Source organism: Dromiciops gliroides, chromosome 1, assembly GCF_019393635.1.
Source record: "Dromiciops gliroides isolate mDroGli1 chromosome 1, mDroGli1.pri, whole genome shotgun sequence".
NCBI classification, from domain to species: domain Eukaryota; kingdom Metazoa; phylum Chordata; class Mammalia; order Microbiotheria; family Microbiotheriidae; genus Dromiciops; species Dromiciops gliroides.
The window spans coordinates 683,956,556-683,972,127 of NC_057861.1; the positions used below are offsets into that span (position 1 = coordinate 683,956,556).

General features: G+C 36.6%; 1 protein-coding gene across 4 annotated transcripts in view; it reads right to left on the reverse strand.

Moving 5' to 3' along the window:
* Positions 1–367: 367 nt before the first annotated feature.
* The window catches only part of TNS3 (tensin 3), a 429,194-nt gene continuing 413,989 nt past the window's right edge, over positions 368–15,572 (reverse strand). For all 4 annotated transcript variants that reach the window (XM_043964868.1, XM_043964867.1, XM_043964866.1 and 1 more), the window contains 4 exons: positions 7,895–8,063; positions 6,604–6,672; positions 6,471–6,497; positions 368–3,582 (listed from right to left, as the gene is read on the reverse strand). In XM_043964868.1, coding sequence (XP_043820803.1) covers positions 3,438–3,582; positions 6,471–6,497; positions 6,604–6,672; positions 7,895–8,063 — 410 coding nt within the window. In that variant the 3' untranslated portion in view covers positions 368–3,437. The remainder of the gene's footprint in view (positions 3,583–6,470; positions 6,498–6,603; positions 6,673–7,894; positions 8,064–15,572) is intronic.

Sequence of the window (15,572 nt, forward strand, 5' to 3'; positions counted from 1 at the left end):
ACTAAAGGATATTTATAGGGTGCCAACACCCAACACCATCGAGCCCCACATTCATTCCCAGAATAGATTTTTGTTTCTGTCATTGTTCAGTTGTTTTCAGTCTCTTCATGATCCCATTTGGGATTTTCTTGGTAAAGATACTGGAGTGGTTTTCCTTCTTCAGTTCATTTTACAGATGAGGAAACTGAGGCAAACAGGGTTAAGTGACTTGCCCAGGGTCACCCAGATGTGAAGTGTCAGAGGCCAGATCTGAACTCAGGAAGATGAGTCTTAGTAATTCCAGGCCCAGCACTCTATCTACTGTGCCACTTAGCTGCCCCCCAGAATAGACTTACTCTAATTTTAATGACAGAGACTTAACAAATTCATAATTTTATTATACTCTGAATAGAGGTGATATTTAAAAAGCAGAGAAATCGACTATACAAAGAATTTATAGGACATTCATTTACATACTGAATATATTTTTTACAGTATGGAGCAAAGGTAAAATATCTACTAATAGATAAGGCAGAGAAGGCTATGTTAACATGTCAATGATACTTAGGATACACTGGCACCATTTAATTAAGCATGGCTTTTTAGCATGTCCATATTATAACACTGAAGGATTACAGCAATACAATTTAACAAGCAGGTTAATGGGCGCCTGGCTACAAATACATGTGGCAAAAAGCTAATCTGAGTTCACCAGTCTTTTTTTTTTTTCAGTACTGCATATACACATCTTGAAACATCCTGGGGAAAGTATGTTGTGTTAATGGTCTGGCTGCACATTTGTCACAAAAAGAATGCTATGTGACTATATAGGCTAGTTACTATCGAGTATACCTTACAGTTTTTCTTTTGAGTATGTAAAATTATTTCATACATTTTTAATATATGTGGTAACATATCATCAGAGAAACACACTGAGAGAGCTCTCCTTGCAACCATAAAAATGGACCCTATATTTCCTGCTAAGAAGAGTCAAGCTCCTAGTAGATTTTTCCTGATGCTCTTTTTTAACACAGAGCAAAAATGTAAAAACAGCAAAAAATAAAAAATAAGCATGCCAGTAAATGATCTTTTAAAAAAAAAATGGCAACTTCAGGCTCTGGAGTCTTTCCTGAATACATGTGGGCATGAAATACTATGATAATATCTTGAGAATTCCAAGTCATTGTGTACTGGCAGGAAAAGAGAGGCCCCAGTTCCATGGCATTCTCTTCAAAAAGAAGGCTTGTTCGAATCTGATTTAAGTCCTAAACAAATTTTTTTTCTTCTTATCTGGGGGTGACCTTTCCATGAGAGTAGCACTCTTGGCAGATCCAGTAATTTAAGCCCTCTCAAGCATTTAGCTTTCCCAAACTTCTGAGGAAATGAAACACTGTTGGACTGGACACTCCTTGGAAGTGGTTTAGGAGTTAGCATTCTGTTTGATTGGCTGTTCTTAAGACACATGGAATCTCCAAAATGCCCAAGCAGTCTCTTTAAATGGCAATGCAAATACCAAATGATGAGTAAATTTTGTGTAACAGAATCATAAAGCATTTGGCACAGAAATGAGGCCCTGGCTTTTGTCACGTCAACTGGAGCAAGAAGTTATCTCTACCTGTTAAGCTTTATATACAATGCCCATGGCAACTCAGTCAATTCCAATTGCATTTGAGCTGCCATCTTTTTCCCTGCCTTTTGCTGCCCTGACCCGTGCATTAAAATAATCTCTTTATAAGAGTAAATTTTTAAAGCCTAAGTTGGTCACTATGATTCTTGCATAAAATAAAGACTGATATCTGAATTGGGGAAGGATAGGAATTATTCTTAAGGAAAACTTTAATGGGGGATACTTAGGGTCTTTGAACATTTATTCAGCACCTTGTGCACTACAGAGGAGAAAGTTAATTTTTCATCAACTAGGCAAAGCCCTGGATCATTGGTCCCAGAAGAATTTCACCAATGACATATTTTCAGGGAAAACCATTTGGAGACAGAAATATACACAAGTACGTATTTGCCCATATAATACAGCAGCTAATATGAAAACTAAAAATGTTTATATTTTCAAGGATCATCCCTTTTCTTACCTTCGTTCTTAGGATGCCACACTCAGGGCATTGACTATAATACAAAGCAAACCACTTAGCAGTGTGACAAGAGCCATACGAAAGCTTATAAAGGCCCAAGGTGTCCTATCTATAATCTTGTTTCTATCCTTAAAAATGACATCCAACATAACAAGCAGATGCCAAGGCAAGAGTTTAACAAACTAATTTTCTTTTCCCTTCTGGATGCATTACTTGATTCTATCCACAATAAGAAAATTTAGGAATAAAAACCATAAAGAAGTGAAATCGATGAACAAAATATTGAAAAAAAAAATCCAAATATGCAACAAGACTTTCTGTTAAAACAATATTTCCAAAATGCAGAATGTGTTAAAATAACACCATAAGAAAATATTGACATACTTTCTAAGCAAGGCACATGCAATGGAATATACTTAGATACAATAACACAAAAAATGCAAAGCTCAACAAGGTGTCTAGTAAAGAGTACTCGTACAATATAGCAATATCAAATTTCTACTATAAATAATCTGGCATAGGCAAAAATATAAATTATATAAAATCATTTTTTTGCTTTTCCCTCATTTTTATCCTGCTATTATTAAAATGGTTTCTTTCTTGCTTGACTCTTCATACAAAATATATTTTTTTAAGTGAACAGAATACATCAAGCCTTCACCATACATTTTTTTAAAAAAAAAATGACATCTCTAACTTTTCATAAAGCACAATGACCTCAATCATTCCCAGATTTAGACCTTACAATCTCAGTATCCTTGCACCTCTCTGTCTTCATGGTCCCTGAAAAAAAATCAACCTACACTAACCTTCATTAGACATACTTCCCCCTTCTCAGTTCAACTCTAGTCTTGGTTATGGAAAGATGAAGGGAAGAGCAAACGATTGTACAAGAGGCCCATGATCCTCTGAAAGAACATCAGTTCGGGAGGGTCATGGCTACTGTGGATGCAAATAGGACAAGTGTCTCCATAAGGCCAGGCATACAGTTCTATTACATACTGAATCTTGTAAAATTCATGGGATATAGTGAGTAACCAGGCAATCATTCCATGTTCACTTAAGAGAAACTGGGCAAGGTGAAGAAGGGTACAAAAATTTTTCTTTGAAAGTTTATCTCCGAAGTGAACTCCCTGATGCTCCAAACATAGCTTCTTTGATACTTGGCTGTGAAGATGTTTCAAGAAACAAAAATTTCCTCTTGAGAAAGGCCAAAGAATTTTGAAGTCTTTCTTTTAAAACAAGAAAAAAAAAAAGCAAGCAAGGAAGAAGAAAAACCTACAACTTTTCTTCTTGGGATCAGTACGTTTGAGTGAATTGTTCAAAAGGACGCCATCCCTCCCTACTCACAACAAAGGGGAAAGGGAGGCTTCAGATCTTTTTGGGTGAACCAATCATGACCTTTGATACAAAGTTCACGATGGCGCTGGCAGGCTGCTCGGGATCATGTTCTGCAAACAGGTGGCACACGTTGTCCGTAGCGCTCCCTTGTTTTCTTGCAACAAATCCAAATACTCTGGAAAAGGCAATTCAGAATTTAAATGGGCAAAACCTACACACAACCACATAGTCGCCCTGCGCAAACATCTACACGCTGTTCTTTCCCTTGTTATTTACTTCAATCACATCACAGCTAGAAAGCATGTCCTTGTCATAGCAGTGTCCAACAAAACCCATGTGATTATCTAATTTGCTCTATTTCTTAGTACGTAGGTTATTTCTTATATAAAGAGAAGTGGCCTCATAATTTTCATCATCATAACTAACATTTATATACAGCCTACTATGTGCTAGGGACTGTTCTAAGCTCTTTACAGATATTATTTCATTTGACCCTGGGAGGTAGTTGCTATTATTATTTTACAAGATGAGGAAACTGAGGCAGAATGTAAATAACTGGCCCAGTGTGTATCTGAGACTGGATTCAAACTTAGCCCTTCCTAACTTCAGGCCCAGCTCTCTATCTACTGTACTTATTACCATTTTTGGTGAAGACTGAACCCAGATCCTGACTTTACCCACAATATAAAATATATTCAGACTATGTAGGAATGTTAACAGGGTCTTACAATGATTAACACACACAAATACATATATATACATACATATGTGTGTTATGTATATATGTTTGTATCACTTTAAGATCCACAAAGGGCTATAATATACGGCATCTCATTTTATTCTCACAACTCTGTAAAGTAACTGTCATTATTATGCCCATCTTACAGAAGAGAAAAGTCAGGTGGTGAGAGTTTAAAAGGTTTGCTCTGGAATCTCATAGTACGTAAGTGTCTGAGTATATGAACTCAGATATTTCTGATGTAACAATACTTTACACCAGGGGATTTTTATCTAGGATCCATGAACTTGTTTTTAAAAGTGCTTTAATAATTGTATATCAACATAATTCTTTCCCTTGTAATCTTACTAGTTTCACACATTTCATTTTATGCATTTAAAAGAATCATTTTGAGATAGGGTCCATAGCTTCACCAGACCGTCAGCAGACTCTCTCTCTCTCTCTCTCTCTCTCTCTCTCTCTCTCTCTCTCTCTCTCTCTCTCTCTCCTGCACATACACACACACACACACACACACACACACACACCCTACATTAAGAACTTTTGCTTTACTCCAAATTGCCTTACTCAAATTATATTTGAAATTTGACGTGGTTCACATAATAATAATAATTTTAAAAAACATTGTAGCCAACATGTAGGGTATGTTTTCTCTTACTTTTTGATTTTTAAATTACAAATTCTGGAGAGGATGTCCAGGGTGCCTTGATGAAATTTGAAGCTATATAAGGCTTAATAGCTTAAAATTTCATGAAGACTGAAAACCCCTTGCATAAACTTTTTTTTTTTTTTTTTTGCGGGGCAGTGGGGGTTAAGTGACTTGCCCAGGGTCACACAGCTAGTAAGTGTGTAAAGTGTCTGAGGCTGGATTTGAACTCAGGTCCTCCTGAATCCAGGGCCGGTGCTCTATCCACTGTGGCACCTAGCTGCCCCTTGCATAAACTTTTTAAACAAAGATAGCATTTAATTTTTTTCTTCAAAGAGCTGAGGTCACTGTCTATACTAAATATGGATGAATGGTAGTTTTGGAATCAGAGGACCTGGGTTCTAATTCCACCTCTGCTGCTTACTATCTATGTTACTGTGGGCAAGTTAAAGAGCCTTCATGTACCTAGTTTTCATCATCTGTAAAGTGAGGGGGTTAACCTAGAAGGTCTCTGAAATTCAAGCCAGCTCTAGATCTAAGATTCTATGTTACTTTTTTCAGTTGGAAGGATTCTAGCTTTTACCAAAAGTGAACAACCAAGGATTCCAAGGCAGGGAATATTGATCAATAACCACAGTTTAAACCAAAAATAATTTTTTAAAAATGTTTTGAGAGCAGGGACTATATTTTTGCATGTCTTTTGTATTTGACCCAATGTCTAGAAGAGTGGTTATTCACTCAAGAAATACTCACTAATTGACTAATGGACCAAAGGATTGGAGTCAGGGAGGAGAAATGTAATCTTTTCTCATATATACTAATTTATGAGATAGTCATTGGATATTCAGCTATAAAGATCTAACAATAAGCTAGAAAGGTCTTTCCTACTGGAGTTAGGAAATTCACATGGTCCTTTAGCCCACTCACTGAGCTCCACTGACCTCAAAACTTTTCCAGTCTTCACTATTTACTAAAAGGCACCTCTAAAAATACAAAAATGATATATGATCTCTTTTGCTTGAATTAATGTTGTTTGGCAATATCTTTTTTCAGGCCAAATATAGGTATGTTATATTTTTCATAGCACATAAAGAGTAGAAAGGTCATGAGCATCTTTGCCTGTTGTTAAACTTTCCTCTAAATATAAAACATATTCTGTCAAAATAATTGAAAGGTTATCCTGTGGCAAAAGGATGAGACTTGCTCTTTTTGGCCTCAGAAGACAGAAGCACAAACAATGGATATAGTATGCCAAAAAAAAACCTCCAAAAAACAATGTAAGCTTGATGTAAGGAAAATTTTCCCAACAATTACAGCCATTCAAGGTGACATAGGCTGCTTTGGCTAATGGGTTAATCCTCATTGGAGTTCATCAAGCAATAGTTACATTACTACTTGTTGGGTCAGGTTTGACTATGTGGATATTGATGCCAATTCTAAAATTTGGGGACTCCTTTGATTTAGTTCTTATCCTTAAAAACAAGGATGAAGCTATGTGTTTCTAACAAGAATCAGGGTGGTCTTGTATGGTCTTTTGGGCACACTGACAATTTAGAAAGACTGTGCTAAGTGATCATCTGTGGAAACTGGGACAAAAGTTCATATCTAGATAATGACTCCAAGCTAAAAGAGTCTATACTTTAAAATAAAGGAATCCAGATAATGATGGACAACTTACTTTGCCGAAGGGCCATCTTTGATCCACCTTGTTGTACATGAAAGGGAAAACAAAATGAAAGCATTAGTTCTGTTGACATTTTCAAAGCAAAATTAAAGATATACACATTTATTAACAAGTGTAAATGCCTTACTTCCTGTCCTGTGGATCCAAAGCACAGAAAATGACAGTGTTCACTGGATAATGTCTTCGGAAGAAAAGTCTGTCAATGAAATGGAGGAAGAAAAATCAGTGTTTTTAGCATTTCTCTTTTAAGACTGAGGTGCATTGATGATTATCATAGTGAGCAGAGGCACAGAGCAGTATATTTCGAGAGGCAACAAGGTAGTATATAAAAGGACACTGGATTTTTTGGCAAAAGACATAAATTTTGGCTTGGTTTGTTTTTCTATCTTTGTGCCTTTGGGCAATTCACTTAGTCTCTCTGAGTTTCACCTTCCCTCTCTGCAAAAAGAGAGTTTTGGATTAGATGATACCTAAAGTTCCTTAAATCCTATGACTCTCCTACTATTATTTCCTTGTTTTATTAATGTTTTGAAGGAACAGATAAAGAGTAGGCTCATTATACTTGCAGTTTATGTTATTACTCTGGAAGATAGTAATAGAATTCAAAGTAATCTTTATATTTTAAGGAAATGATTTTTAAAAAGATACAAACACACAAAGTCACATTGGTACATGTTTCCTTACATGGCCAATACCTTGGACCAAAGGTTTAAAAGTACTCCAAGACCCAGGCTTTGTCCACATCATGACCAGTCACCTGGATGAGTTGATGAAATCATCCAAGGCTTTCAGGGAGTGTGTGTGCCAAAGCCACAGATAATAAAATGCTACTACTGTATAAAAGTAAGTAATTAAGACAGGACTGTTATTACAGAGGCTACTAGGACACATGAGACTATGTAAGTAACCTCTCTGCTATACTTGATAATTGCCTGATAAAACTATCAGAATAACATGCCTGGCATGCACTTCCATATTTCTGAAGGGAGGAGAACTGGCTGTATGTTATTGGTACATGGAGTTCCCAAGTGAGAAAACACTCATCTACCAAGCAGCCTGTCTGCAACATATGGTCTTAGAAAGTTGTCTAGAACTCTGAGAGCTTCTGAGACATGCTCAGAGTCACATGGTATTATATGTCAAAGGTGGAAGTTGCACTCTAGATTACAGACTAAATCTGTATCCACTATGTCAGCCTGTGTCTTTCTACGAAACTGTAGAAAAAGGACTGAAAGAAGCTTTCCAAATAAGCTTTAATTTTTAACAAGAAAAGGAAAGGAAAGGTTGGGATCTTGCTAAACTTGAAAACCACCAAAAACTATAAGGAGTTTTTGAATCAATAGCACCACCCAGAAATGGAGAGAGAAACAGGTGAGGGGAAGGGTATTACTTAAACACATCCTACAGACGGCACTTACTTCCGTTGATTATCAGTCAGTGTAATTCCTTGGGCAGACACTTTGAAATGGACAACTGTAGAAATGGGAGGAGGATCTTGAACCAGCGTCATGCTCAATGCTTTCTGTACAGCTTGGTAGCCTGTGAGTGACTCCATTTCCACGGAATTTAAGTACCAAACATTGCAGGCTGTTAATAGTGAAAAATGGAAAAGTTTGACCTTGTTTTATTTGATTTATTCAACATACTAGTTCTTTTTTATCACACAGGAAATAGGCTATCATTAATTATTTATTTAAGTGCTACTACATTTCAGAAGCTTTGCTAAGGCACTCTGAATAGATTGTAAATAAAAGAGTAAGGCAGAGCCCTCTATCACGGGGTTTGTTTTCTAAAAGCTCTATCTATCTATCTATCTATCTATCTATCTATCTATCTATCTATCTATCGCAATTTTGTTGGGGAGTGAGCAGATTAAGATACTGAGGAAGTCATTAGCAGTTGTGGGGAATCAATGAAAGCTTCAAGTAAGAGGAAGTACTTGAACTATGTTTTAAAGGAAGCTAATGATTCTGGAAGGATGAGGGAGTAGCAACATGTGGAAATGGGACCTGGGGCATCAGGGATAAGAAGTCCCAGATAAACCAGTTTGGCTTGTACAGAGAGTATGTGAAATGGAGTAATATTTAATAAGCTTAGAAAAGTGGACTGGAGCTAGGTTGTGGAAGGCATTCAGTGCCAAAGAGGGATTTAAATTTTATCCTAGGGGTCATAGGGAGCTTCAGGAGCTTTCAGAGCAAGTGAGTAACATGGTCTGCCCTGTGATGTCATCACATATTGGAATAAAGCTGAGATCAATAAATTACTGATTAAGTTCTAACTATCAATTAATCATTAAGTTCTTATTATGCTTATTGACCTATTGGTCTCAGAAGCAATAAAGACGGTTTACATCTGCCTCATGTGAAAATACTCCTATGCCATGAACTTAATTATCAATTAATATGCTCAATATGAAAATTCATACAATATGGGGCAGCTAGGTGGTACAGTGGATGAAGCACCAGTCCTGGATTCAGAAGGACCTGAGTTCAAATCTGACCTCAGACATTTGACACTTACTAGCTGTGTGACCCGCAAGAAATACATCATACAATAAAAATAACAGGCAATATAGAATATAGGATGGATGTCATTTGCAAAACCCCCTTAAGGAAAGAAACCATGATAACTGATCCTCAGCTTATGAATGCCTCATATAAGTGAATAAGTGGCAGGGGGCTTTGAGATTGTAGCTCTGAAGTCTGAGCCTAACCCCTAGAATAGGGGACTTTGTTTCTTAATTCTGAATTTTATTTAAAGTGGTACTTTGTCTTACAGAGGTACAGATATGTTATTTTTCTGTTGATATGGAAGTATAAGAGGTAGTTTCAAAGATGTCATTTGTTTTTAAATTGTCTAAATCTCCCCCTGTATCCCTTCCCCCTTTTCTCTCCCATTGATCTACCCCTTATAACAAAGAATAATATATTCTTTTAATGTGGAGCAATAGAATGAGTTTGAAGCCTTGGAGAATATGTATTTAATCTAATCTTTGGTGTCCTCTATAGGTTTCTAATTTCTCTTCTGCAGAATAAGGGGGTGAGATAGACTGATGGATCAGGTAATCTGGTAGATAAAGAGTAAGCGCTAAGTCTCTGTCAATATTCTTGAGAAGAGCATGGAAAGAGATGCAGCATGGCATAGAGTACAGAGAATTGGCCTTAGCTCAGGAAGATCTGCCTATTCAAAGTCCAGCCTCTTTGACACATACTATTTGTGTGATCCCAGGCAAGTCATTTAACTTCTTATTGCACCCCAGAAATTTCCCTAAAACTTTCATTTGCAGAACAGTTGCCATATACACTGGTAGAGGGAGTTGGCTCATGGGGAATTCCAATCATCAATGAAATAACAGGTCTGGGTCAAAAAGAAATAAGTAAGGGGCAGCTAGGTGGCACAGTGGATAGAGCACCGGCCCTGGATTCAGGAGGACCTGAGTTCAAATCCGACCTCAGACGCTTAACACTTACTAGCTGTGTGACCCTGGGCAAATCACTTAACTCCAATTGCCTCACCAAAAAAAAGAAAAAAAAAGAAAGAAAGAAAACAAAACACTAAACCAAGAAGAAAAAAAGATTATAGGGAATGACAGATAGAATGCAGGATTGGAGAAAGGCGAATGTTTTTGCAACTTTCAAATAAAGTGATGAGAATGGATACAGGCCAGTAAACTTTACTTCAATCCCTGGATAAAACTTTAGAAAGTATTATTAAAAGGAGTAGATATTGAATATCCAGAAAAGGAAACAGTGACCATTAAGAACCACTATGGCTTTATCAAAAACCAGCCATGCCAAAGTAACTAGTTCCTTTGCTATCAGGATTGCTGGTCTAGAAGTACTTTAGATATAATGTACCTAGATTTTAGCAAAGTATTTGATAAAGCTTTTCTTCTCTTCTTGTGTATAAGATAGAAAATATGAGCTAGATCCTAGTAGGCATGGATAGATTCAGAACTGGTTTGAGTGGCTGGGTTAAAAGAGTAGTCAGCCATTAAAGTGTTTAATATCTGTCTAAAAGAAAGACACTAGTAATCTTAGGCAGCTACTTGGGACAGAACACATCTAGGGCGGTGTGCTCAGTTCAGGAGACCATATTTTATGAAAAGTGGTGGTAAGCTGAGAATATCCAGAGAAGGGAAACCAGGATGGTTATAATCATGGCATTTGAAGACTGGCTAAAGCAACTGGTTATGTTTAGTCTGGAGGAGAGAAGAGAAATCTTGTATATGGATAATGCTAGCTGTCTTTAATGTTATGAAAGACTATCATATAGAAGGAGGATTAGACTTGTTCTAGTTGTCACTTAATCCTGTTTGCCTCAGTTTCTTCATCTGTAAAATGAACTGGAGAAGGAAATGGCGAATCACTCCAATAGCTCTGCCAAGAAAACTCTAAATGGGGTCACAGAGTCAGACATGACTGAAATGAATGAACAACAGCAACAGAAAAGTTGGACCCGGATGATAAAACTAGGAGCAAGTAATGGAAAAGAGGCAAATTTGGTCTTGATGTAAGAAAAAATAATTCTTGACAATCAGAATTATTCAAAAGTAACATGGGCTGCTGCAGGAGATAGTAGGCTTCCCTTCATTAGAAATCTTCAAATAGAGCCTAGATGACCACTTCTCAGGAATACTGAAGAGGAGATTTTAATTCAGGTATGAGTTGGACTTGGTCTCTGGGATTCCATGTCTATATCATCTCTAAAGGCCTATCCAGCTCCAAATGGGATGTTCCAATACCAAACTCTTCCACTAGTCAGAATTTCCTCATGAATAAAATGGGAATAACAATTCCTATATCTTACAAGGTTGTTGTGGGAAGATTGTTCTATAAACTTAAAAACTTTATAAAAATAAGTTGCCACCTTATTACCAGATTGAAGGGAAGCATTTTCTTTAGTAGATGCAGAATACATATAAAAAGCGAACAAGTAACAAACAATTCTGATGGAATACTACTGTACTATAAGACTGGATGAGCTGGATCATCTTAGAAAAACATGGAAAGACTTGAATAAAATAATGAAGAGTGAAATGAGCAGAACCAAGAGAACATTGTATGCAGGAAGAGCAATATTGTTTTAAGAACAAATTTAATTGACTAAGTCATTTTGATAATTATAAATATCCAAATTAACTATAAAGGATGTGTGAAAAAGATGCTATCTACATTCAGAGGAAGAACTGATTAAGAAGTATTTATAAGAATTATCTTACATATATATGTGTACATACATAAAATTTGTGTCTAATGGTAGGCATCTCTAGCAAGGGGGTGGGGAAGGCGGAAAAAGGAAATTTACATGATAACTTTATTATATATTTAAAAGGAATGGCAAGTTTTACATCATAGATTTGCCATTTCATGTGAAATTTTTATTAAACTATGTTAATGAAATGCTTGTTTTATCCTATAAATTGAAAATAAAATGAATAATATATTTATATTTAAAGTGAACAAGTTACTACATAGCTCCATGGTCAAGAGAGTCACTTGACCCACTGCAAAAGGAGTTAACATTTTTGGGGGAGAGGCTTTTCTTAGCTCTGAATTTTGGAGCCTGAATGACATTTTCCTAGATAAAGTGTTAAAAATGGCAATTTAGGATTAGTTGAAATAGTACCATAAGTAGAAAAGGTCAACTGCATTCCGGGGCTAAATAGGCTTTTTGTGGGCGTCCTTGGAAGCTCAGAACCATTTATAACACTGTTTCTTTGGGAAAATGTATTCTGGGTTTCCAAACAAACTTTAGGAACACAACTCATTTGTAAGTAGAGAACTGCCTGTACTCTTCTGTTTTCTAACTCAGTCAATGGTTGGGTAATGTTTAGAGTTGATGGGGTTTTTTTCATCTTTTCTTAGAAATAACAAAAAAAGAAGATAACTGAATATAAATTGGGCCTTATAAAACCCTCATCTCACCCTTTAAACTTGGTTTACTGCAGCTAAAACAGAAGATTGTAGTATTTCTTTTGGTGAGGACATTTCACGGATGTACAGGACATTCAGCCTGCAACTAAAGTTCACTTCATTGAAGGGAACCATTCATTTCACTGGCAAAACACCAAGAAGCTTTCCTCTCAACTGGAAGATAAGAATCATTCTGTACTACTACTTGGCTTTATTTTCATTTCCATCTCTCTAGGCCTCTAGACATTTCAGTGAGTAAGAGAAAAAAAAGTGTCCCCCATTTTCTGTGCCAATGAAATATTCAATGAAATGAAAGATAACATCTTTCCTTGCTTATGTTTTTTCTGGATGTGTCATTCACCTACAATGAAAGGGACAAATTCCCACCTGTATGTTTTTCATCATAAAAAAAAAAATCATTCCTATGGACACACAGCTACACTGCCTTAGTAACATTTACTCAATGATGCCTACATGTTCCCTGAAAAATAGTTTTAAAAAAGAAGAAAACAATTCATTATATATTTTCCCTAGACACAGAATGTGGTCCAGTTTATTTTATTTTTCTTTGTGTGTGTGTGTGTGTGGTTTTGGGGGTTTTTTTGGTGGTCCAGTTTCAACTGGATTTTAACCCATCATTTTCACACCAGGGATTCTTTGTTGTCATTCAATCTTGCAATATTTGCTAAAGGATCACCTATTATGAAGCATCTGAAAGCCAAGGAAACATGGACCACACATTTTAGGGTACATGTATGTTTGGAAGAAAAAAGATGAAAAAACAGGGTTTATATCTGATTCTGACAAAGCTCTATTTACACTTGGAAGTCCAGGAGACCCATAATTCTGTACTAATAACCTCACATGAGTAATGGAAGAAAATTCATAAAGAGGAAGGCATTTCCTTAGGCAAACTCCTTAACTTTTATAGGCCTCAGTTTACCTATCTGTAAAATAAAGAGGTTGTGCTAGTTGTTCTGTAACTTCTATTCCAGATCAAACCTCTTTAATCAAGGGTGTTGAGGCTATTGCAGGTAGATATACAATAAGAGAGAAATCTATCTGCATGGTTTTGTTTTTGTTTGGTTTTTTTTTGGTGAGGCAATTGTGGGTTAAGTGACTTGCCCAGGGTCACACAGCTAGTAAGTGTTCAGTGTCTGAGGCCGGATTTGAACTCAGGTCCTCCTGAGTCCAGGGCCGGTGCTCTATCCACTACACCACCTAGCTGCCCCTGCATGTTGTTTTTTTTTTAATTAAAAACTTGTTTGAAGTTTATAGAGACATCAGAGATCATTATGTTTTCCCCTGTCATTTAACAGATGAGGAAATCAAGTCCCAGAAGAGGCAAATAACTTTCCAAGTTTACATAGTTTGTTAGTTCATAGCAAAGCTGGAATTAGAACCCAGGTCTCCTAGTTCAATATTTTTTTCTATCACAAGATAGTTAGGTGGAATATGGTATAGAGGGTTGAACTTGCAAACAAGAGCTGAGTTGGAATCTTGCCTCAGGTACTCACTAACTTCACCTCTCTTATCTTCAGTCTCTCGAATAGTGGAGAAAATAATAGAACCTACCATCTAGGGTTGTTGTAAAGATCAAATAAGATGACATGTCAAGTATTTTATAAACCTTAACAGCACCATTAACTCTGTTATTATTATTATTTATGACAATCATCATTGTTATTCCTGAAGTCATGGTTAAATGTCAAACTTCATAGACTATGAGGAAAAGTTTCTGTAGGAACGGAAGTCGCACATGGTTATTTTTAGGAGAGTAGTCTCTCTGCTTTAGCAAAGAAGCTCTGTAGACCCAAGCCTCTGAATTAAGAAGGCTGAGGCCTACCTGGTTAGTTGAGCCAACAGCAAAAGTAATTTGCCTTTAAAGGCCTGTGGACTGGCCAGGACAGTCAGGATTTTCTTTCATCTTTTATCCAGGAGTTGTCAATGTCTCTGTCTGAGAGAGTTCAATGGGGAAACAGCTGCAGAAGTACAAGGGACCTTAGAGGTCATTTAATCCAACAGGCTTGTTTTATACATGGAAACTGGACCTAGAGAGGTCAAAGTGACCTCCACAAGGGAATAAGCTGGGCATGGCAGAGACAATATTCAAAACCATGTTATTTATTCCTCAGTTCATAAATGTTCAGAGTACATGAAAAGGTGATTTTCAGAGAAGGAAATCCAAGCTATTAATGGTTTTATTTAAAAAATGCTAAAATCACTAATAATTAAAGTAATGCAAATTAAAAAAACTCCAAAGTACCAGCTCACACCTTCATCATACATAGCTAAAATGACAAAAATGAAAAATGAAAAATGGGTACCTGCACTGTTGGTGGAACTGTGAACAAGTCCAGAAATTCTATAAAGCAATTTGGAACTATGCTCAAAAAGCTATTAAACTGGGTTGATAACCCAAAGAGATCAAAGAAAGAGGAAAAAGACTCATAGGAACAAAAATAGTCATAGTAGTTCTTTTTGTAATGGCAAGAACTGGCAACTGAGGGGATGATGATCATTAGGGGAATGGCTGAACAAGTTATGATGCATGAATGTGATAGAGTACTACTGTGCTGTAAGAAAAGATGAAGGGAATTATTTCAGAAAAATCTGGGAAGACTTGTATGAATTGGTGCAAAGTGAAGTGAACAGAACCAGAAGGGTAATTTATATAGTAACAGCAATACTGCAAAGATAATCAATTTTGAGAGACTCAGTGATTCTGATCAATACAATGACCAACCATTAGAAAAGGACTCATGATGAAACATGCTATACACTGAGAGAGTGAGAAAGCACTGATGAACTTAGATTAAAAATGGAAACATTCTTATTCTCTTCCCCTCCCCCTCCCTCTGCCCTCTCTGTCCCTCTCTCCCCCCACACACCACTTCATCTTTCTTCCTCTTTTCTCCTTCCTTCCTTTCTTTCTTTCCTTTTCTTTTTTTCTTATGGTGAATCTGGGAAGTAGTTTTGCCTGACTATACATATTTGTAATGAATTTTTTTTCTTGTGCTTCTGATGGGTAGAGGAGTGGGAGTGGGAGTGGGAGGGAAAGAATTCAGAACTGAAAATAAAATTCAATTAACAAAATAAATCAGGTTGTCTTGACTTCAAAAACATCCCTCTTTCTACTCACTATAGTGCCATCCCACATAACGCCCAGTTAGACTAAAGA